Source organism: Dicentrarchus labrax, unplaced genomic scaffold, assembly GCF_905237075.1.
Source record: "Dicentrarchus labrax unplaced genomic scaffold, dlabrax2021, whole genome shotgun sequence".
NCBI classification, from domain to species: domain Eukaryota; kingdom Metazoa; phylum Chordata; class Actinopteri; family Moronidae; genus Dicentrarchus; species Dicentrarchus labrax.
The window spans coordinates 4,646,020-4,668,566 of record NW_026136712.1 but is presented as its reverse complement, the minus strand read 5'-3'; the positions used below and the strand labels follow the sequence as shown (position 1 = coordinate 4,668,566).

General features: G+C 41.3%; 1 protein-coding gene across 1 annotated transcript; it reads left to right on the top strand.

Annotated features, from left to right (window-relative positions):
* The first annotated feature begins 4,635 nt into the window (after nt 1-4,635).
* hs3st3l (heparan sulfate (glucosamine) 3-O-sulfotransferase 3-like) lies at nt 4,636-20,476 on the top strand. Its single transcript, XM_051418190.1, has 3 exons — nt 4,636-5,472; nt 17,320-17,549; nt 18,736-20,476. Exons 1-3 carry the CDS (start codon nt 4,994-4,996, stop codon nt 19,122-19,124), a joined length of 1,098 nt encoding a protein of 365 aa, XP_051274150.1. The 5' UTR covers nt 4,636-4,993; the 3' UTR covers nt 19,125-20,476.
* The last annotated feature ends 2,071 nt before the right edge of the window (nt 20,477-22,547 follow it).

Below are 22,547 nucleotides of genomic sequence, written 5' to 3'. Positions count from 1 at the left end.
CACTCTTCATCGGGGCTCTGTGTGGTTTCTTTGCCAGTGTGTGGATCAATGACAGGTGGAGAAGGTGCTGGGGGAGCAGGAGGTGTGGGCCTCTGATCTGGGTGTGGTTCTGGCAAGACTCTGTGACCCTACAGGGCTCCAATCCAGGGACACAAGCAGGACATCAAGGCTCTTCAAGGGAACAGAGACAGACAGTAATCAGGCCACTACTACCATACAGCACTATTCACTCCAGATCCAGTTGAAGAGAAACTTAAGTGAAGTTACAAAAACAACTCATTATCTAACACTCTGCAAAACTCTTGAAACCCTGTATTTTCTAATGATCTTTCTAATGACAACACATAGACACCTAAAAAATAATATTAATAATATTTAAGGGTGAATAAAAACAACAAAGCCAAATGTCTGTTATACCGAGTTTCCCATTTACAAATGATTAAGACTGTGCTAGCAGCACGGGGGACATTTTCAGTATTCATAAATAAAAGGAAACCAATAAAATGACTGTTTTGAGGTAAATTCATCATCCTCACACTACCAAAACTACATGCCACACACATCTGACGGTAAAATGACGCATATTCCAGTGAGAAAATAAATATACTAGAATAGGCTACAGTGATTTAAAAGCTTTTAACTCACGTAACATTAGCATAACAAAGTTACGTTAGCATATATGAAATTCCTGATGTTTGCTTGCTGTACAAGTTAAAGGTCCAGTGTGTAAAATTAAGGAGGATCAATCAGACGTTTTTATCTGCAGGGGGAGCGGGTCCTCTTCTATGGAGTCCACCATAGCCTAGATTGGACAAATGTAGAGCCTGTTATAAGGCCTTTCGAGTTTTTCGCTGGTTTTACAGCCACCATAATTTCTCCTACACACTTGGAATGGGAGAATGAGTCGAGGGTGTTGCAATCAGCAACTACACTGCTAGATGACATTAAATCCTACACACTGGTTCTTTCAGAGTTCAGAATCCCCTCATTTATATTAGGAACATCAACTCGCATGAAAATCCTGGTGTTTACTATCAAAATACTAGACACTAGATACTATGTCAGATGTGTTACATTAGTGAAGAGAATAATATTAGATGACTGCAGTGTACAGTATACAGGCAAGCCTTCACTCATAGAAAAATGTCACACAGGATTTAATTAGATAATATCATCTACGCGGAATCATTAAAAGAGACTGTACACACAAAGGAGAAACTACGGTGGCCATGAAACACACAACAAACAGCCTAGCCTCTGTCTCGAGCATTGACAGTACATATGTAATGGAGAGAGCTTTCGGGTCTGTAAAGTGGAAGGGTCTTAAACCTGCATTCTATGTATTCTATGTATGTAGTCAGTCCAGTGCAGCGCACAAAACTCAGATCAAACTGTCAAACTAGGCAGTGCTGTTACTGTGTTGCCTATTTCTCACCTAAAATCCTTTCAGAAACATATTTCAGTGTACTGTTTAGCTGTAATACGAGATTGTGTGTGACCAGGCGAAGCACCATTGTTTCCTGCTATGGACGGGTTGAAACTACGCAGCCAATGACGAGGACCAAAATGCCAAACTTGTGGCTTCAAAACAGTACTCAAAACCAATGGGTGACATCACGATAGGTTGTCGACCCGTGGCGTCTGTAGATATAAAATGCTCATTGTAAGGGAACAAAAACAGAACGATTATTATTTTTAGGTGATTATACAGTAATGAAAACATACCTAAGATAAAAAGAAAAAAAGAAAAAAAGCTTTTTTTGTAATTTGGGTGAACTTTAAGAGCACCACACAGCCTACTTTGGCAAGGCCTGCGGTGCTGAGGGAAGTTAATACCAGGTCCTTATGTTTGAAATGGATGATGAGATCAGTGGTCAGTGAGTGCGGTTCATTGGTTTGCGACTGTGATTGGCTTGCAGGTATAAGGCTCTCCACTGAGTGACTTATGGCTGTAATTTAGCCTTGATTACATACACCATTACTTTAACTCTAATTAGACTGTCACTCGGAGGAGGGATGAAGGATGCAGACAAACTCCCAGTCAGGGATTAATTCATAGATGCAAGGTTGATGATAAATATGTTGATTTTAAAGAAGATCCTAATGCAATAAAATAGAAAAGTGGCAGAAAATTGATGACGTAGACCAGAAATATAAAGTCCCAGACATCCAAACTATTATCAGAATTGACAGCAACCAAATTACATGTTGACTCAAGTTCAGTTTTAAAATATACACATTTCTAAAAGCTGCTCATGTCACACATTGTGATGCAGGAGCATATTAATCAGCTTACTCTGGCCCGCTGTCGGATAATGAATCACTGCTCGGGCTCCGGCCCTGACCCCGAGGTCACGCTTTTATAGACGACTACTTCATCATGGAACAATCTGCTGGGCGACTGCAGACAAAAGACACACAACCTCACCTGATGACCTTGTCTCGTGATCCATGGAGGGAGGCTGGAGAATAAAATAAACAGGAAGTAATAAGAAAGATATAGATTTATACAAAGACACTTTATTATGTCTGTGTATACATTTGTTTCTACCCCGATTCATACATGTTTGTCATGTCATTGTGGAAGAAAGGGATACTTGAGTGTGACATTGGTGGTAAGTGTTATTGAGTAATTGGGGCACATAATGATCTTATTCCAGGGTCAGTTGAGCACTACATAGAGTGTTTACTGGACTGATACTTTAGACTAAGTGTTGGTTTTGGACATTTATCAGTGCAGCAATATCTTTAATGATCTCGCCTAATAATAGTAATCCAACATCCAATGGAAAAAAACTAATCGACTATATGTCCAGGAAAAATGTCTTATTTTACTTGATTGGAAATTGCAAACAAATATGTATATACATCATTCACTTCAGTAAGCCCTCTTAAACTAAACTAAATCAAAATATATGAAAACTCCACCATGTACAGGCCAAATGCCAAGAGCAGTTCCTTCTGCTACTGTAACTTCCTGGAAGGAAGTCACCTGAGAAAGCGGCTAAGATGGGCAGAGGACATTTTCCAGGATTTTTTTGACAATACAGGGCAGCACTAGCTCACAAACGGTGGTCAGCGTTCTGGGACGTTCTGCGTTGGCTCTCTTTCATGGCGCACTTGGCTGTTCTCACTACAGCCTATTTTTCTGGTTTCCAAATACTCGAGCCTTACCCTACTATTTTATGTCAAAATGACTGCTGTGAAAGACTAAAATGCAATTCAAATTTTCATTTTTACCTCCAGGATATTTTGTGTTTCCAAGACTGGAAAACTAGTCCAGTCTGATGGCAACTGGTCAATAAAGTGTTAATGACATGGAAAACACTGTATTGATAGAGGAGCTAAAAGTATATTTTTATCAGACTAAATCAGATTATCTTTACCTTTTTATTAATTTTAGATGAAACTTCAAAGTAATGGCATGCAAATAAATTTGCATAAAAATATATGACATCATAGCTCACATTATATTTACAGGCAAACACTTTCAGCTGGTGATTGGTTGTTTTCTCTATAACAAGTAGACAGGACATTCAAATGTCACAAAGTTTCATCCTGTTGTTGAAAATGGATGGCAGATGTGTTTAGTCTCTGATTGCAGGACAATGCAGTGGTTTTATGGCACGGGTCACATCTGCTATGGGATAATGACAGGGGTAAGCCAAATGGAACATGAAGTATGTGCGTATTTGTGTGTGTGTGTGAGTGGATGTCTGAGTGTGAGTGCGTGCCTGGGCTCGTGCACGTGTGGTTGGAAGGGGGAACTAATGAGTCTCCTATGAGCTATTATCCGTACCTTAGCTCCGCACTCTGCAATAATAAAAGCCAACATTGCAGAGCTCCCTAACAGGAGACTGCAACACAACACACGCCTCTGTTAATGCAAGTGATAAAGCGTCCACTTATGAAGTGGAACCCCCTTTTTAGATCAAAAACAGTAAATCAGCACACGGCTGTGTCATTTCTTTAAGGATTATATCATGTTTAAGTTTTGGTAAAGCAGGTGGAAATCTGATAGCGGAATAGCAGTTTCTCACATTACTGATATGATTTAGAGACATTTCTACATGATGCCTGAATGTGGCTTCACACACTCTGTCCTTTGGGGTCAGGAGGATCAGCAGACTATTGGCAGCTGGACTAGTGTCTGACCACTAAGCCAATTATGTGACCGGCCTTAAGAGTGCAGAGTGTCAGCCAAGTGGGATAAACCCAGTTCCACCAGTGACCCACACTTGTTTACGTACTGGTAGATCCATTCCTAGATCCACTGATCAGAACATTTCTATGGCTACATTAGTGCCTGTACTATTCACCATGAAGCAGATGTTCTATTATATGGCACAATGCTGCAGAGGACATAACTCAAAGAGTCACAGAATCAAAATCAATCAATCATATTAGATGAGGGTGATAATGGCACATATGAGGTGTGGGACGTCGGCGCACTGGATCCATTCCATCCCAGGTTCCCCCAATAAATAATACTGGAATTATATGCGCCTCGGGCCATGACCCTCCAATCTAAGGTATCTAAGGGGAGAGAGAGAGAGAGAGAGAGAGAGAGAGAGAGAGAGAGAGAGAGAGAGAGAGAGATATCCCTGGACTCGAATCCCCGTGAGATGAGCCGTGGTGGAGAGACGCAGAGTAATCCTGTGGAGTGGAAAGAGAGAGAGAGAGATCCCCGCAGCTCGGATATTAGAGCTTTATTCTCTCCCACGTTGCCAGGGTGGGCGAGTAAGTGGGCGCACGCTGTGGATGTCACGCAAAAAACTAGTTACTCTGATAGACTAACGCGGACTGGTTGGCTGGTTTTGGGAGGGGGGCTCTTTGCGCTCCGGACGCGCAACATGAAGGAGAAGGAGGGCAGCGGAGCGCACTGAGAGAGACTCTCCAAGAGTTAGCGGTGTGTTCACGGCGTTAGAGTATGAAGGGATGTGAGCTGAACTTGTGGTAGAATGGCACCTTATCTCACGTGGATCTCTGAGGGATGGCAGCTTTTCACCACCACCACCACCACCATCACCACCACCCGAGCGCGGACCTGCGGCGGCTCTTCCACCGGCTCACCATCGCGTCCTCTCTGAGCATCCTCTGCTTCTCCCTGGTCTATCTCCTGACCGGATGCTGCGAGTCGCAGCTGACAGAAAACTCTGAGATCAAGCCACCCACGCGGGAGTTCCTCGCGTCAGGGTCAGGATGGCCGTTCGAGAGGAACGGAACCAGCAAGGAGGTTACCACCGCAGCTGGCGAAGGCGCGTTCAGCGGTCATCCGGGGCTGGAGGTGAACAGCTCGGGGAAAGAATGGACAGCCACACGGAGGTTGCCCCAGGCTCTGATCATAGGGGTTAAAAAGGGGGGCACCAGGGCTCTTCTGGAGTTCCTGCGGCTCCACCCGGACATCCGAGCCCTGGGGTCGGAACCACACTTCTTCGACCGGCATTACGCACGGGGACTGGACTGGTACAGGTACGCGCAAATTACGCAAGGAATCCATCTCAGCAATGTCACTGAATTTACGAGCGACCAAATTGTGTCTCTCTTTATTCGTTCTTTTCTTTTATAAACTTTATACACTGCAGTTAAAGGAGAACCATCAGTCTCATTCTGCCTGACATTTAAATTTAAATTTAGAGATTCTCTCACTCCATTTGCAACTTTTTTCCTCCAGCTTCCGGAAGAAATGAACCTCTTTGTGTTGTTTGCATACCCAAACACATCCACAGCTATTCCGCGGAGGTTTAGGTGACAGTCAAAGAGACTCTGCCATCTGGCTATGCCAATCTGTGCATGTGTGTGCCTGCAGTGCTTTCTGTGTGTGTACATACAGTAGGGAGAGAGAGAGAGAGAGAGAGAGAGAGAGAGAGAGAGAGAGAGAGGGGCCTTGCAGGATGAGTTCTCACAGCAGCAGAGTAATCATCTCTGGAGCCTGAGCCAGATGTTACTGTTGTCATGTGGCTTTGTTGTCAGCCTGTTCCATGAAAACTTGGAAATACTCAGAACACACACACACATGAATGAGATTCAGGGGAATGAGACCCAACTCACCCAAACTGCTCGAGGATAATTTGGGAAGATAAAGGGAAAGTTCTCACCAGACCTGGGGTTTCAGATTTCTGGGCTTCATTAAGCTTTTTCTAATTGTGCGAACAGTAAGTGCAACCACCTATAGCCCTACAAACTGCTCCAAATATGGCAGATTAAAAATGCATCCAAATCTGGACTGCGTGGCATGCTGTTAACCAGCTTACAGTATATTACTGGGGCTCAATAGTGGCATTGGCTCAGCTCTGGGAGCCTCTTTGGCATGTCAGCAGCAATTTAACCTATGACGGAGATAAAGTGAAAGGATGAATTTTTGTTTTTACGCTGATGTGATTCGTAATATCTGGAAGTACTGAAAAAAACACTGTAACCTCTCCAGTTTGCCAGCAAGTCTACTGTGTGTGTGTGTGTGTGTGTGTGTGTGCACCAGGTGATGTGAATGTGACACCAGATTGTCACGTCTTCCCCTCGGGCCAGATGGGGCTCGCTGCACGTTGAGCCATTTGACATCACTGTCAGCTCTGTCAATTGACCTCTGACTCCAGGTCACTTTACACTGGGAGTTAATGATGTGTTCACACCACTTCATAACAAACAGCACACACCCAGAACACACACACTGACAAAGGACATGTCTTTGTTTTGGTTGCTCAAACAAAAAAATACAAAATAGTTACAAAATGAATTTAAAATTGTAGTTTATTACAACTTGGGTGTTGTTTTTGTAGTTTTAGTTTTAGTTATGACAACAAAGTCTGACGAGGCGAAAAACAAAACAGTAGTTTCGCCAGATTACTGAACCGCTTTATATGGAGGTAAAATACCCCAAATGTTGATAATAATCGCTCGTTGTGCAGAAAGCAGAAAGTAGTGTGACACACTGCTGTAAGCTGCCGGCTGAGCTAGCGCTAATGCTAGTGAGCTAATCTGCTAGCATGTTTACTGCTGACTGACCACTATTTGCTGTGTAACTACAATCTAACAGACCACACTCAGAGTGGGTTTGACAATGTTGCTTTAGGAGTTTTTACTGAAAAATGTTATACAGTTTGTTTCGTTTTGCTTCTTTCTGATATTCCTCCAGACAGACATTCTGAACAGAGTTGGTGGAAGTCTTTTGATGGACGACCAACACACTAATGTGTCTGAGGGACAATTGCACAAAGTAATAAAGAAATTGGAGAGTAACTTACATTGAAGGGATCCTGGAAGGTCCAGTGTGTAACATTTAGGAGGATCTATTGGCAGAATATAATATTCAGAGGTATGTTTTCATTAGTGTATAATCACCTGAAAACAGGAGAAAATAAGGAGCCATTTCTATCTACAGAGGGAGCGGGTCCTCTTCTCCGGACTCCGCCATGTTGATCAGCCATGTTTGTACAGTAGCCCAGAGCGGACAAATCAAACACTGACTGTAGATATGGCATTTTTTGTTTTTTCGCTGCCACCTTAGATTCACGATCGGAAGACAAGTTGGGTCTATCTGCAATGCGAAATGCCAATAAATCTCATCCTACACTGGACCTTTAAATGTAGTTTGGAATCTAATTAACTGTATGCATGAATATTTATTAAGTGTGTAATATCACTGTGGGGGATGTTTTTATTTAGTTTATTTCTCATTATCATAACTTTTAAAGCCCCTTTTTCCCATTTGAATGCCATTTGAGTCCATTTTAATTGCTTTGATAAAGCACTGTGCTGCTTTGTCAAAACTAAATACATGAAAAGAATGAAGAAAACCAAAAACAGACAAACTTCATAGCTCTGTTACGTGCTTCTGTATACACTGATTACCTTCTAACAGTACAAGTAGGTTTTGGGGGAAGGAAAAGTAGCCTATTGATACTTTGGTTGTCTCATGACCCTTGAAGCTATGTTTGATGTTTACAATGGACAGTTTGACACATTCACAGGTTTCAGCAGTTCATATAGTAAATGTCCAGAAATATAAAAATAAGACGCAGGTTGTAATAAACCAGAATGATCCTTTATGGGGATATTGCACTGGTATCACACAGCAAATGGAGGGCCAGCTGTAGTGCTTACTGAGTCGACATTGCATTTCTGTGTAGGTGCATTTGCTCTCTCTCTACCCTATCATGGACAATCAGAGAGGATGAGATATAGTGTATCTTCCTCAGAATCACTCCTTGTCTCTCTCAGAGTAAAGTAACATTTAGCTTCAGCAGGGCAATTGAGATCAGAGCCCCTGACAAAGATGCTCTAATGGTGTTTGGAGCGGAGATTGGATCTGGAGCAACGCAGCGATGAGCCCCGAGATGGACTGGAAGTTTCCTCCTTACTGTGTTGTCTGGGATCGATAGCTCTATCTCCTCGCTCTGACCTTGGGTTGACTCCAGCATTAGAGCGGTTAGCGTTGGTCAGCTCGGCTTCTGTTACAATTAGCAGGAAGCTTTATCCTACATTGGCATAATCCCCCCGCATAGGCACACAGGGGTCATGTTACACACAGCTTTTCCTCCCTCTCAAGCTCTGGAGGAATCCATTAAAATTGCTCAGCTGGAAATTCACATCTCACTTGTGATGGTTTCTTGTTGAAAGATGGCATGATGGGTGGATAGTGAAAAAAAGGGGAGATAAAAATTGAGGGTGAAGAGATAAGGCTTGGGTGAGCTGGAGGTTAAAGGGTGAAGTCAGTGTTACCGCAACCTCACACATCTCCGCTGACCTTTGCTTCAACCCAGGGGAATGTCATCAGAGCTGGGCTTGTGTGTGTGTTTGTGTGTAAAGGCTGATTTCTCCAGGTTCTGTCACAGTCTGGAGACCGTTCTGACCTGCAGACAGCAGGGCAGGTTGTATTTTGTTCTTAGGGTACAGTGAGATTTATTGATACAGTATTGACTGAGTTACTGGCACAGCTTTAACCTGATAGGTTGCATTGTCAGCGTTTACTGCTCCTGTTCATTTCCAAGAAGTCCCATTTTTCAAAAAAACACATTTCAAAGTTGTATATTTTCTTTTAACAAACCCTCAACAAAATTTATAATTTGACATGATACCCTTGAATTGAATGGAACACAATTTCTTAGTCATTTTTGAAGACATTTTTTCATTTCTTTTATACAGTTAAGTTAAAAAAACAGCGTTTAATCTAGCTGTTAACCATCGATTTTGTCACCCAAAATGACATTTTATTTATTCATTTATCAGCTATCCTGCTAAAGATAATGCTAATGTGAAGTCCCTGTAAGTTTGTTGAAAATACACAATATGCTTAAAGGAGAGGAGCAAAGTTTGGCTGGAACTGCTGGAGTGTAAACGTCCAAAAAGACAAATATAGACCTGGACAGAAGGCCTATTGTTCCCGTCCTGAACAAGTATTTTCCCAAAGTAACCTGTAACTTCACAAAATAATAATAATAATAATATAATGACATTACCCCTTGCCTTGAGAAATAATTCAGGTACTACTTCAGGTAGTAAGTTGCTGGACAGGCTAATGTTTGCAGCTAACATTAGTTACATCCTTTAAATTTGGCACATTTTTGGTTTTGTAAAAACTAGGGAAAAAATGACACCATTCTTTATTTATCTCTTCCATAATGTCTTGCATTCGTTGTTTGTTGTATCTTTAAATGAGGCAGTTAGCATTAGCCAAGTGGCAGTCATTAGCTTAGGCTTCGTTGTGGCTAGCGTGAAGAGTTTCCTGTTAGGGTTTTTGTGGTTTTGAGTTTGTCATGTTTTTTCTTCAGTTATCTATGTATGGCTGTTTTTGTATGTTATCAAATAGTTACTTTTTCAGATGAACATCAAATGTTTTCTATGTTCTATCCGTGAGGCCTCAGTTAGTTTTAATTAATTTGGACACACCATGTCTCTCAGGACATACAAAGACAAGAAGGGAGGGCCGAAATTACTCTTTTCAGTCAGCTGCACAGATTCATTTGCAATTCATATTGAACTCGTTAAGGGACGCTTTTAAATTCATACCCATACATTGGTGGCTTTGTCCTACAATGACACAGCACATGGTGCTACTTGTGTTTTTGTGTTGGTACAATGGAATATAATTGCCATGCAAATCACAGAAGAATGGCTGCCAAAACATTTGATGTTGAGCAGGATTCAGTGGGCGGGAATGATCAGCAAACACAGATAGGCAGATTTTCAGATGAATCAGATTTGTTGATCTGCAGGAGGGGAATCACATATTTTATATTTATGGTGTTCTTAGTCATGTTTTTGCACTGTAAAACATCATGCTGAAGTGTGCAGTAATTAAAGCTATGAGAACAGATTAAATCTGGCTGCCATGCTGGGTTTTGTTTGTTGTGTGTGCAACTGGGGTTCAGGTGTGGTCCGTCCTGTCCCGTACTGTACTGGAGGTGATCACCATAAGGCCCAGACGGGTGGGGCGATCTGGCCCTCATTAAGGCCCTCCCCTGGGGCCTGGGAAGCGGAGGCGGGGGGGTCTGGGGCCCCTCTATGATGGATGTCTCCTGGAAGTGGACAGGGCACCGTCACAATGGACGGACCCCTTAATGGTCCCCCATACAGAGGAAATGGATGAGCGGTCCCCCAATAACACACTCATGCATGCATACAGACAAATAAATACACACTCAAATCTCATTTCTGACTCATAAATAAGCAGTCAGGTGTGTATAATGGACACAGTCAATAAATACTCTGCTCTTTGATCGGTTATTGTTTCCTCCTTGGATCACACATCAAAGATAAACAGAGCAGATTTTACATCTTTGATCCAGCACTCCTTCAAATCCCCCAATCCACTGCATATTTCCTGCTGTACATGTGATGCACGTTTGCAATTGCTTCACATTTGTTAACACACACACACACACACACACACACACACACACACACACACACACACACACACACACATCACATGACACAGCATGCTACTGATGGGGCTCCAGAGGGTCCTGGCTCCCCCAGTCTCCACCTGCCACTCTTGGTCCCAGCTGAGACCCAGTGCTGCATTACCATTCTCAGCCTGTCCCCTTACATTTACCCCAAAACCTTCTCGCTCCAGACACCCCATCATACCTCACTCATCCCAATACACACAATCCCTACTGTTCCCGGCTGTACCCCATCCACACCAGCCTACGCATAGTTACCCTAAGCCCCCATAGGATCAATAGCCAGTGGCCTTGGCTGGCCCGAGGTAATTCACCAGGGAGGCTCGCTGAAATATTGGGAAATGGACGACAAAAGAGAGGTTCCTCAAAGGCAAACAGAGGCTTATTATAAGCTGCTGGATAATCCCTGTGTTCAGCATACTGGATGTTTGATCTCACACTCAATAGTAAATGAGCAGTGTAAGGATGTTGGTAAAACAGGGGTTTTAAACTGCCCAATTAATTGAGCCATCTTTTTTTCTGCTGGGATTTCCTCTGTAACACATGGTGTCACCAGCCGGTTCTATTCACCTGCCAGTGATGGGCTCTAATGCCCCCCTTCCCCATTCCACTCCCCCATCAGACAGGCCAACCAGTAGGGGTCACTAGTGCGGTAACAAGAAGAAAATCCTTCACTGGCTTCCCACAGGTAAACGCGGTCAATAAGTAAGGCTGCTGGGAACTCGGCTGCATGGTTAGGTTAACAAATCAGGTGACTTTGATGTGGGAAACTGTGGTTCACGTCACATCTGCTACCAACAATCAACACTGGTTACTTTTAACTATGCTTACGTATTTCAACTCCTAGTCGTCAAACACTCGGTCAGTGGCCCTCCGCTTCAAAATATGCGCTGTAGGTATCTCTTTAAGATCATTTCTGGAAGCGCTTGCCTTCAAAGTCAGGTGGTGTAGTATAGAGAGTGAGAAAGTCTGCATACGGAGGTGGTGGGGTGGATGGATGGCTCAAACAAACCTGACTTTAACCCAGGAGACCGCTGTTCTGGTCCATGTGAAACTAAAAGTAAACAATTTTAGGCACATTAGATATGTTACGTTTCATCAGGTACGTAATTACCTTTTCCTAATTCTAGCTCCTGAGAGTCAGAACGTTATGTGTATTTATACGCTTGACCATCTTTCCTTGACCTTAACCAAATGGTTTCAGTTGCTCTTTTGTAAATAGTTTTCTAATAAATATAGCAACTTCTGATCAACCCATATCAATTTTGTGTTAGCCCACACCCAGAGCTCTGCCCATTCCAAGCACAGAGATGAATACACATAATTTAGTTGGTTGAACAGATAGAGATCATTTATAGATAAACGCTCATCCCCATTTGTAACCCTGAATTCTTGATGGATAGTGTTATCCAAAGTGACTCGAGCCAGAGCAGGATAACTAATGTTGCACAGTGCAAAGAGTCCCATCTTTTTTTGCAATTTAACAGAAAAATTTACAAAACTCTGTGACAGCACTAATGAGTGGCCATGATTGCCGTGGAGGCTGATAGTGATGTAACACTGGCCAATCAAATGCCAGTTGAGCCATTGTTGTACAGTCTCAGTGGACCCACAATATTGATAGAAATGAGAGCTACTCAAGGAACAATTATTCAGGTTTTTTTAATGTTTTAATCCATAAATCTAGAGTTACAAAATGTAAAAAAAGTAAAACTGATTTACATTGAACTGACAAACAAAAAACGAATGTTTTGGAATTTCTTTTGATATTTTTCTTTACGTTTCAGTTAATTAATTCAGTACTGACCTTGGCAGGCATGAGCAGGCTAAACTAACATTATTGTTTAAACAACAAATTTTACTTTGTTGTTTAAAATTTGCCCACTGTTAAACCTCAACTATTGTTTCTGATTCAGAGAAAATGTTGCGTAACAAAAAATCCAGTCTGCATTCATTCAGGGATGAAATGGAACTCAAGTTACAGACATAGCCCGGGGATCGGGGAAGTTTTCTATGCCAAAGGTAACATAAGGGCATATTTAGTTATTAGCAAAACTAACAGCTATTTTGTCTGCCAATTAGTCTGTCTGTGCAGATCTTATAGCAGAAGCATATTTATAATAGATCTTTTCTTTTGATGGTGCTTTTAGGGCCGGTAATTAGCTCTTTGTGCTTAGGTAATGGTATGGGGCTCTTGGCTCAACGGCTATTCATAGACAGATTGCTAATGGAGGCGCGTTTGTATCCACTCCCATCATTCCTTCATCAGTCACCCACCCCTTTCATTTAAAACACTCTAGCAAATGCTCTCAGACACACACACACACACACACACACACACACACACACTCTCACAGTCAGATGAGCACACATACGCTCTTTAAAGGGTCTGGTAAAAATCCACCACACCCACCCTTAATGTCCTCAGAGTGATTGTGTGTATGTATGTGTGTAATTTGGGTTTTTTTAATGTGTTTTTGAAATATATGTGTGTGTGAGAGAGAGATGGGTCCAGTGGGAGTCAAAAAGCATGATAGCAAATGCTTGACTAATTAGTGTATGTTTGTGTTTTGCAGCATGTGTGTACGCCCATGTGCACGTGCCTACTGCATGCTTATGTGTCTGCATGTGTGTGTGTGTCTTATAGACTGTGTGGCACCTCCTGCTCAGGTTATTGGAGTTAAAAGGGAAGTCTTCGGGCTAAGTGGTGGTAAGCGTTGCCTCACACTGATCAGATCAAATGAAATCATTCTGTGTGTATGTGTGTGTGCGTTTGTCAGATTCATAAAAGTGGGGCCGGTTTGGGGGGGTGGATGTATTGACAGGAGGTCGTGTTGCAGGCGCATCTGAAACCCGAGCCAATACCAGAGGACAGTCAGAGCATCCTGTCCTCACTGGTCCCCTCTGGTCTCTTTTTGTTCGCCCTTCTTTTATTAACATCTCATTTATAACTCCTCGGGAACATTTTTTATTGACTCTCAGTTTTGTGATACATCCCTTAAATAGGAGACTACATAAAAAAACAAGGTCACCTCAGTACTTATTCGCAATTTTTCTCATTATGAGAGAGGAAAAATTAACTGAAAAATAAAATACCAAATCCTTTTTTACTCATTTATGCTATAACAGTGAAAAACTTAAAGCTGCATCAATAAATCATTTCATATTAAATGGGTCAGCTGACTATGTGTAATGTGAAGGCCATCACTCATAGTGATGAACTAGCAGAGAATAATCACCGACCGTTCCCCTCAGTAATGTAGTGTTTTAGTGTCTTTCAGCTCATTGTTTTGGTTTTCTGACCCACAACTTTATTATTTTGGTTCAGTTTTGTCGCTCTCATCAGCCCATTTCCAGCTGCAGCAGGCAGCTTTTTTCCACAAAAAAGCTCTGATAATCAAACTGCAAGGGAACAGCTAAAGAGCCAAATATTTTTCTTAGGAGTTGGTGGAGACCAAAATTACGGAAGCCAAGGATGGTCGTGCTTTGCCCTCATTTTTTTAATTCATTTTTTTTTATCTCAAGTTAATTTATCTCGTTATCTCGAGAAAACAAACAGCAGATTTCCAGTGATAACGAGATCATTTATCACAAGGAAATGACTTTTGTTTTTCGAGATCACAGGATAATTATGGAGAACCCAAAAATTAGTGTCTGGTTCATTTGATCACACCTGATTAAGGCTGTCGGGAGAATTCATAACTAAAAGGAAGAGTTGTTACCAGAATGAACATCTGAGAGGTAATTTAAGCCATTAATTTCCTGGCAATGTGATGCAATACTGACAAAATATATCAGGAGAAGATTGAGATGTATGAGCTCCCTGAAGCTCATCTCCCTGCAATGTCCAGATTTTAAAGCAGTTTTTCCTGGATGCTGGCTCATTTAGGTCAGTGTGAAAATTTTTACTTGCACCTTGCATGTCATTCCTTCATGCACTGTCCATTATGCTGAGGCAATGCTACATTTATAATATGCCATCTATGCATGCTGGCACTCCTGAACTCTGATTCACATTAGCCTACAGACAAGGCAAAATTGGACATACACTCAGCCCAAATACAGCAATGAATTACAGTCCACATATAGGTCAGGTCTGGTAGCAACGTATGGGCCATGATATAGCTGGCCCTATTATCGGTCTATGTGTCAACACTCCTTGGCCATGGTTTACAAGTGTAAATTTGAAGGCTTAGTCAAGGCTGTCGTCTGGAACCATTACTGAAACCTGTCTGGTCAAACACAGGGCCAGAATAGAGACAGATATGATCATACGGTTGGCGGAGATATGGCTATATCATGGGCCATATGTGGCCACCAGATCTAGCCCATATGTGGACCTTAATTCATTGCTTTATCTGGGCAAAGTGTAAGTGGCCTTACCAATTTTGCTATGAGGGAAATTAATAAGAGGAACCAATCTTTTGTTATCTCGTGGTTACGGGATATCTCATTATCTTGAGATAACAAATCTTGTTTTCTTGAGATAACGAAATAATTAACTAGAGATAAAGGCATTAAAAAGCATGGCTGTTCTTGGCTTTTATACAAAACAGGGCTAAAAGGAGATTGAATATTTGACTTACATCTGGTGGACAAACAAAACTCGAAATTAATGCTTATGTTGCTGTGTGTCTGCTGATGTGTATATATTGGCATTTGTTTGCTAGTTTGCTTTAAGATAGAGCTGGTCTCAATCTTAATGACTGGAGGTTTTGGGGATGATTCAAATCAGATATTTATCTAATAAGCTGAAAGGTTGAAGCACCACAATGTTTTTTTGTCTGTTTTAGCTCATTTACTACAGATTTGTTAACTGTTACATCACAGTAACACTTTTGCAAACCATGCACATCGTGTTTTGCAAATTGATGTGTATTTTTCCTGCCATTTTAGACAACCATTGATTACCTTAAGAAAATGAATAGAAACCAATGGCTGAGCATTAATTCTAAATCTGTATCTAAACGTCATTATTAAAGAACTATAACGTAACATTCATCGCAATTAATGCACTTAAAAAAAACTAATTATGGAAATTAATGGAAACTAATGGGGTCTTGGAATAGTAAAGACAATACAATCTGAGAAAATAGAAACGCTATAATATATATATACACGATATAATAGAAATGCTGTACGCATGCAATGATCAGAAAATACAGTAAGTACATAAGTATACATGATTTGTAGTTAAAGAGATAAACACACAAGGTATGGGCCTTTAAGCTCAGATGCTGATTCAGAGCTGTGTATGACTGTGCCGCTGAGGCTGCGTGCGTTTGGTCAGACAGTCAGGTGTGTGGCAGGTGTGTTGGCAGATGTCCCCGAGTCCCCAGCCGGTTCCTGTGGGCCCTCTGGAGTCATTTATCTCTAAATGAGTCCCATCTGCTGTGCTTCTGGTGTGGAGGTAGAGGTGAGCAGAGCCAGACACTTTCAAGGAAAGACTCCTGTGTTTATGTAGCACGACTGTCATCTGCCTGCATGTCTGGATCACTGGAGATCTACTCTATGGACAGTCTGTCACTGCTCAGTCAGTAAGAGTATGATGTCTCAAAGTGACTAATTGGGTGGTTGTTTAAGTGTGTGTGTGTGTGTGTGTGTGTGTGTGTGTGTGTGTGTGTGTGTGTGTGTGTGTGTGTTTCTGATTGCTGAGCACACTGCAAAGGCATCATGGAGGATAACCTCACTTTCAGGCAAATATCTGTATGCATCCTTAATGTCTTGAACTAATTTCTCTCTAAATTACCCCATAATGAGCTGAACATTTTTAAAGCAGCAGTTTGACATTTTGGGAAATACACACATTTCTTGGCATAAGTTAGGTGTAAAGATTGATACTAGGGTTGCTTAGCATAAGAAAGGAATAGTCCTCTAGCCAAGTTAAAAACATCTGCCGATAATGCTTCTACAAGTTTACTAAAGTACCAAACCCCCCCCCCCTTCCAGTCTTTGGTAAACTCACAGTACCCATCTTCTCATCCAACTCTCAGTAAGAAAGCAAAGCAATAGTATTAAAAAGAAGCATTTCCCAAAATGTTGAACCATTCCTTTCAAATCAAATTTTCTCTACTTTACCAGCATAATACACACTAGTCAATATCCCATATGTCATGGTGAATTATGGAGAAATTGGTATAAAATGAAACACAGTATATCTAGAATATTCCAGTTTGATAGAGTAGTGCACCAATGAAAACACTGTAGAAAACTATTTCCCAATTTAACGATATTTAATGCTGCCTGCGTATCATATCAGCCTTATGAAAATGTAAGTCTATTGTGAAGTCAATTTATAGTAGCCTGCAAAAACAAATCAAACATTGCTGATGACAAGGAGACAACATTAGCTGCTCTTCTACTGCTATTTTGCCAGCAATTTGTCTTTACCTCATATTTTTACCTGTTCTTCCAGAAGTATGATGCCCAAAGCCCTGGACGGCCAGATTGTCATGGAGAAGACGCCTCGTTACTTTGTTACTGTGGAAACGCCAGCTCGCGTCCATGCTATGTCGCAGGACGTGAAGCTGATTGTGGTCGTCCGTGACCCAGTGACCAGAGCCATATCTGACTACACGCAGATCATCTCCAAGACTCCCGACATCCCTCCCTTTGAGAGCCTCGCCTTCAAGAACCGCACCACAGGTATTGACCCTGCTGTTTGAGTTCAAGTGTTGTGAGCACACAGCAGACTCGACACACTGGCTTTTTAAAAAATAAATCAGTCTCTTCTCTCCTCTTACTCTTGGATTTTTCTTTCCTGTGCACAAGCAAGTTAATGCAATATAAGCATATATGTTTTTCAATCAAGATATTAATTAACATTTGAAATGAACAACTATATTTAGGTTATTAACATATTTAGATAGAAAATTGGTATAAATGCAAAGAAAAATTAAAACCAGCCTGCAGGAAGAAATTCTGCAGCTGATACATGTTATACATCAGAGAAGTCATAAGGAGAATTTAGTGCCACATTGACAGTTCAAACAATGAATATGTATGGGAGGTAATTTGCCAGCTTTGTGTTGTTTGGAACTCTGATAAAAGAAAGAAAACAATGTATTGAAAGCCTTCAATATTCTAAATATACAGTGTGAGGTAAGGGGTTAGTGCATGTGGGTGTTCTAGAAACAACTGGAAGTTAGTTACTGTAGTTTGACACACAGCTCATAGAGGATAGTAATGTCCCTTAAAACTCTTTGTGATTTTCCTTTAAACCCTAAAAAGATACTATATTCAATTCAATTCAATTTTATTTGTATAGCGCCAATTCAAGTGTTTGTCCAAACAAGGATTACAGAAAGAGTACATACAAAATGGTGCAATAAATCAAGTATTAGTGCAAGGGAAAAGGAGTAATGGTTCTTGTAAGCTATAAAGCTTACTATAAAGGGGGCTCCAACTATTCCTATTGTTTTCCAAGGAGCCTTTAAGGGTATATCTTTTTGCAAGTTTCAGAAAATGTATACAGTGTCTCTAATTCATCTTGTGAAGTTAAGATAGGCTTGTGTCTTCCAGAGAAAGCTCTTATGTCTTATAACGTCTTATAGGAGGTAAATGCTATGATTTACATTAACTTGACCTTTATGGGAGTGAGTTTTAGAGGTAAATCCAAATAAGGAACAAATGGGATTGGGTGTCCGATTGCCACATTTTGGGTCAAGATTTTTAACCATCCCCATTAGACCCTGGGGACCCTCGCGTAAAACCTGAGGGCTAGGCCAGTAGCTAAAGCTTAAAACCTTGAGGATGAGACAGTTTGAGACAATGGTGTCAGTAGCAATGAGTCTGAATAAAGAGCCTTGGTATATCTCTGTCTTGTCTCTAGGTCAGATCGACTCTCTGTGGAGCCCGCTGTGGATCGGCCTATATGCCCAGCACCTAGAGCGCTGGCTGGCCTGGTTCCCCAGGACTCAGATCCATCTGGTCAGCGGGGAGAGGCTCATCTCCGACCCGGCCGGAGAGCTGGGCAAAGTCCAGGACTTTCTGGGTCTCCAGAGGATCGTCACGGACAAGCACTTCTACTTCAACAAAACGAAAGGCTTCCCCTGCCTGAAGAAGCCGGAGGGCAGTAGTAAGCCTCACTGCCTGGGGAAGACCAAAGGGAGGACGCATGCCACCATTGACCCGGAGCTGATGCAGAGACTGAGGGATTTCTATAAGCCTCATAACGAGCGCTTCTATCAGATGGCGGGTCAGGACTTTGGATGGCAGTGACCCTTTTGACTGTGTGGAACCAGAGGCTTTTGTTAGCGTTACACTGCTTTGGGTGGAAGCCTGTACAAATTTTCCATCTGACTGAAACAGATGCAAAGACTCGGAGTGCAAAAGATTCAGAGAACAGAGCCAATTATCCGCTTCTGACTCAATAATGAAAACCCAGTGTCAATACATTCACCTCTATCAATCGATCGTGTTGTTCTAGAGTTTGAAAGACAGCAGCGTCATTTTATCTATCATAGATGTTCAGTAAAAAGGTGCTTTTGTGGTATTAAGCAAGGGTGTCCCCTGGCACTGTCCTCGTCTGGTAGGCTACTTATTCCTACTCCAGGTGGTTAAATAAAGCATTTGTGTTCAAAGTTGGTCACGTGACTGTGGTTGCTATAGGTTGCGGCTGTAAAAAATGGATTGGTGAAATACGCAGTGTAGCTTTTAGTGTCTCTGGTCTGCAGTGTAATCCTGAAGCTCTAGTTGGTAGTGGCACAATTAACCCACAACAGACACATTTTCACATTCCTCAATTTCCACACCTTTCTTCTTCTACCTGTTTGTTCTTTAGTCTCACTGGTTAAGAATTTAAGGGCAATCAATGCATACATATTGAGTATCGTCCTCCAAGCATTGTTCCCGAAAAAGGTGGGATGAATCTTTTATGTGGCGAGCGGCAGAGGGGCGAGCGAGAGAATCTTTATATGAGCTCAGATTTGACTGAGTGGTTTTGTATTCTTGAATAATGAATGTGGATAAATGGATGTAGGGGAACTGGTGTGGATCACTTGCCTCTTTGCCTATTGGCGCATTTATGTGCTAGGCTTAGGGTAGCATCCGGCTGCAAAATCACCCTACTGTACCTTGAGATAAGAAAAGGGACCACTGGAGGACAACCAAAACAAGACCAGGTCAAATCAATGAGAGAAGGTCGACCTATCAATGGTCATTTATCTGAACATGATGTATGAAGCTTTCAGGCTTTACTGTGTTACTGTGAGAAGGCCTGCTTACAGGGTTGTCTGTTTTCAGTTTGCATGTATTTGCACTAGTTTGAAAGCATCAAAAATAAAACTATTTTTAAGCAAAGGACCTGCAATTTATTTTTGTGCTTATCTTTCTCATATTTATTCTTTTTTCCTCATCATTTGCCACAAAATGCTGTAATTCAAAGGTCTTATTGAGCCTTAATGAATACGGTTTGGATTTATGTGGAATGTGAGTGCAGACATTAGTGCAATTGCTTTGCAAGCGTAAATCTGTTCACATCAGAGATGTTGGGAAACTACCTTGTTAAGATGCAAAAAGTCTGGTGGTCTTTGTAATAATGTGAATTAAATCAATTTAAGGATGAACTTCAATGGATTCCTGAGTTATGCTGTTGGTTTGTATGGGGGATTGTAATTGCAAAGGGGAAAAATGTAATTCATACTTTGCAGTCACGTGATTACCATGGTTACCTGGCAGTCAAGAAACATATATATTTACATATATCTGTCACCTTACACCGCACAAAAATGAAAGCCTACAAAAGTAAGGATAGCTATCTTTTTATCAAGAGTGGATGGGTTGACAACGCTGTCGTATGGGAGGTGAAAAACTGGAATATCTTCATAATCAAAGCAAACATGAGTGTTACTAGTTAGCTAGCTAACGTTACCCGCTAACGTTGGCTAATGTTTGCATGTTTGTAGCTATACACAAAGTGACATCTGTTCCGTCGTGTGATGAAGTCTTCATCTGAATATGTACACCCTGCCTGCCGGCCAATGACAGCTTGATAAGTAACGTTAGTTTAAAAAAAACCTTATGCCAACTAGTCTGTATCATATATGGCTAACAGGATGTCAAACATTGTAGCCTACCTGCTCATCCACTCCACATAGCATCAGACAACAGACAAGAGCAGCTGGGGCAGCGAAATGCCTTTAATCCTGTTAGCAATCTGTTAGGTTGTAACGTTAATGTAGTAATAATAACTGTACCATAGTATGTATGCAAAGTAACTGTAAGTAAGTAAGTAAGTAGACGCAGTACAACAGTAACGTGTGTACTGTAACATGTATTCTTCTTCTCATCATATCATATCAAATCACGTACATATTATATATATATATATATATATATATATATATATATTTTTGTATAGTAAAACTGGTGACTTCCTGGCAAGATCCTTGATTAGTTTACTGGGTTTCGTTGCTGGAGAACGATGTTCTTGCCCGCCAGCTAGTAGTTGTGACGTCACATGCAAAGTATGAATAGAACATTGCAGTTCTGTATGTGTGTAAACAATATATTGATGATTTAAAAGATTTAAAGATTTAAAACAAAGAGCAAATTTCATCAAAATAATTGAAAGTTGCTGGGTTTCAAGAGAAAAGACATGAGAGTGCTAATATCAGAGTTGGAGAACACTGCCATCTTGTGTAGAATAAAGGAAGCGTTTGAAAGCAGGTGGGGAAGAAGTCCAGCAGAAAACATGGTTAAAAACAAGTAAATTCTTTATTATTATGTTCCCTCCTTGTTTACCTTCAAATAATAACTTTTCATAGAAATTTATTCATATCATTATATTAGGTTGCAAATAATTACCCACAAATATGTAACTAAAGAACAGTACACAAAAGTGCCACTGGAAATAAGTCTGACATACACAAAAAGACACAACAGTCCATGCTTTAGCATATAATGCAAACCGAGGTGATGAAATAGAATTTAAACTGAACTAGAAGAAAGCTTTAAGTTGTCTACATTACATTTCACTTTGAATTGAAGAAATTAACAAAATACACAAATATACTGTATAACACACATTTTCAAATGCACTTAAAATGACTGTATATAACAACAATCCTGGGCTGTGTTTCTCCCGTCAATTACATACAATTCTGTGAATACATAAGAAAAGTACCCCAATATCAAGTAAATATTACACCGAGAGCTTCAAAAGAGGCGTGCTCCTCTCGCTGATGAGTTTTGGCAGTTTGCACAGACAGCTACGTATTTCCTCTAAAGCAATTAGTCGGAGGAACAGCTTCGCGCTCAGTAAAATGTCGTGAGCGCAGGGCATGCTGTTTGATCCGAGGCATGCTGCTCTAAGTAAAAGGCACTCAGCATGGCCTGTAGGCACCCTCCACCCATGGTACACTCATTCTTTGTATGGTGTGGGTGAAGTCCTCAAGGTCCACCCCCTGTCACTTCCCTCCTTCCACGGCGAGACAAACACTCTGTAAATACTGTAGTACAGGGATTGACACCTGATGAGGTGTGGTTTAAGCTACTTAATGCGATTTGGTTCACACATTGGGTGGTGGCAGCGTATCAACGCTCCAATATACAGTATATGTACCATATCAGAAGCAGTACGTTGAACTTCTTACCACAGGGCTATCCAGCAATGTGTACTTATAGCTGAATGAGTCAGAGTCA

What these genes read in the sequence shown, in the direction of transcription:
- hs3st3l (XM_051418190.1), top strand. Translation starts at nt 4,994, where the DNA reads ATGGCAGCTTTTCACCACCACCACCACCACCATCACCACCACCCGAGC. An exon ending in CGGGGACTGGACTGGTACAG is followed by an intron (nt 5,473 to 17,319) that starts GTACGCGCAAAT and finishes CTGTTCTTCCAG; the next exon opens with AAGTATGATGCCCAAAGCCC. An exon ending in CTTCAAGAACCGCACCACAG is followed by an intron (nt 17,550 to 18,735) that starts GTATTGACCCTG and finishes TCTTGTCTCTAG; the next exon opens with GTCAGATCGACTCTCTGTGG.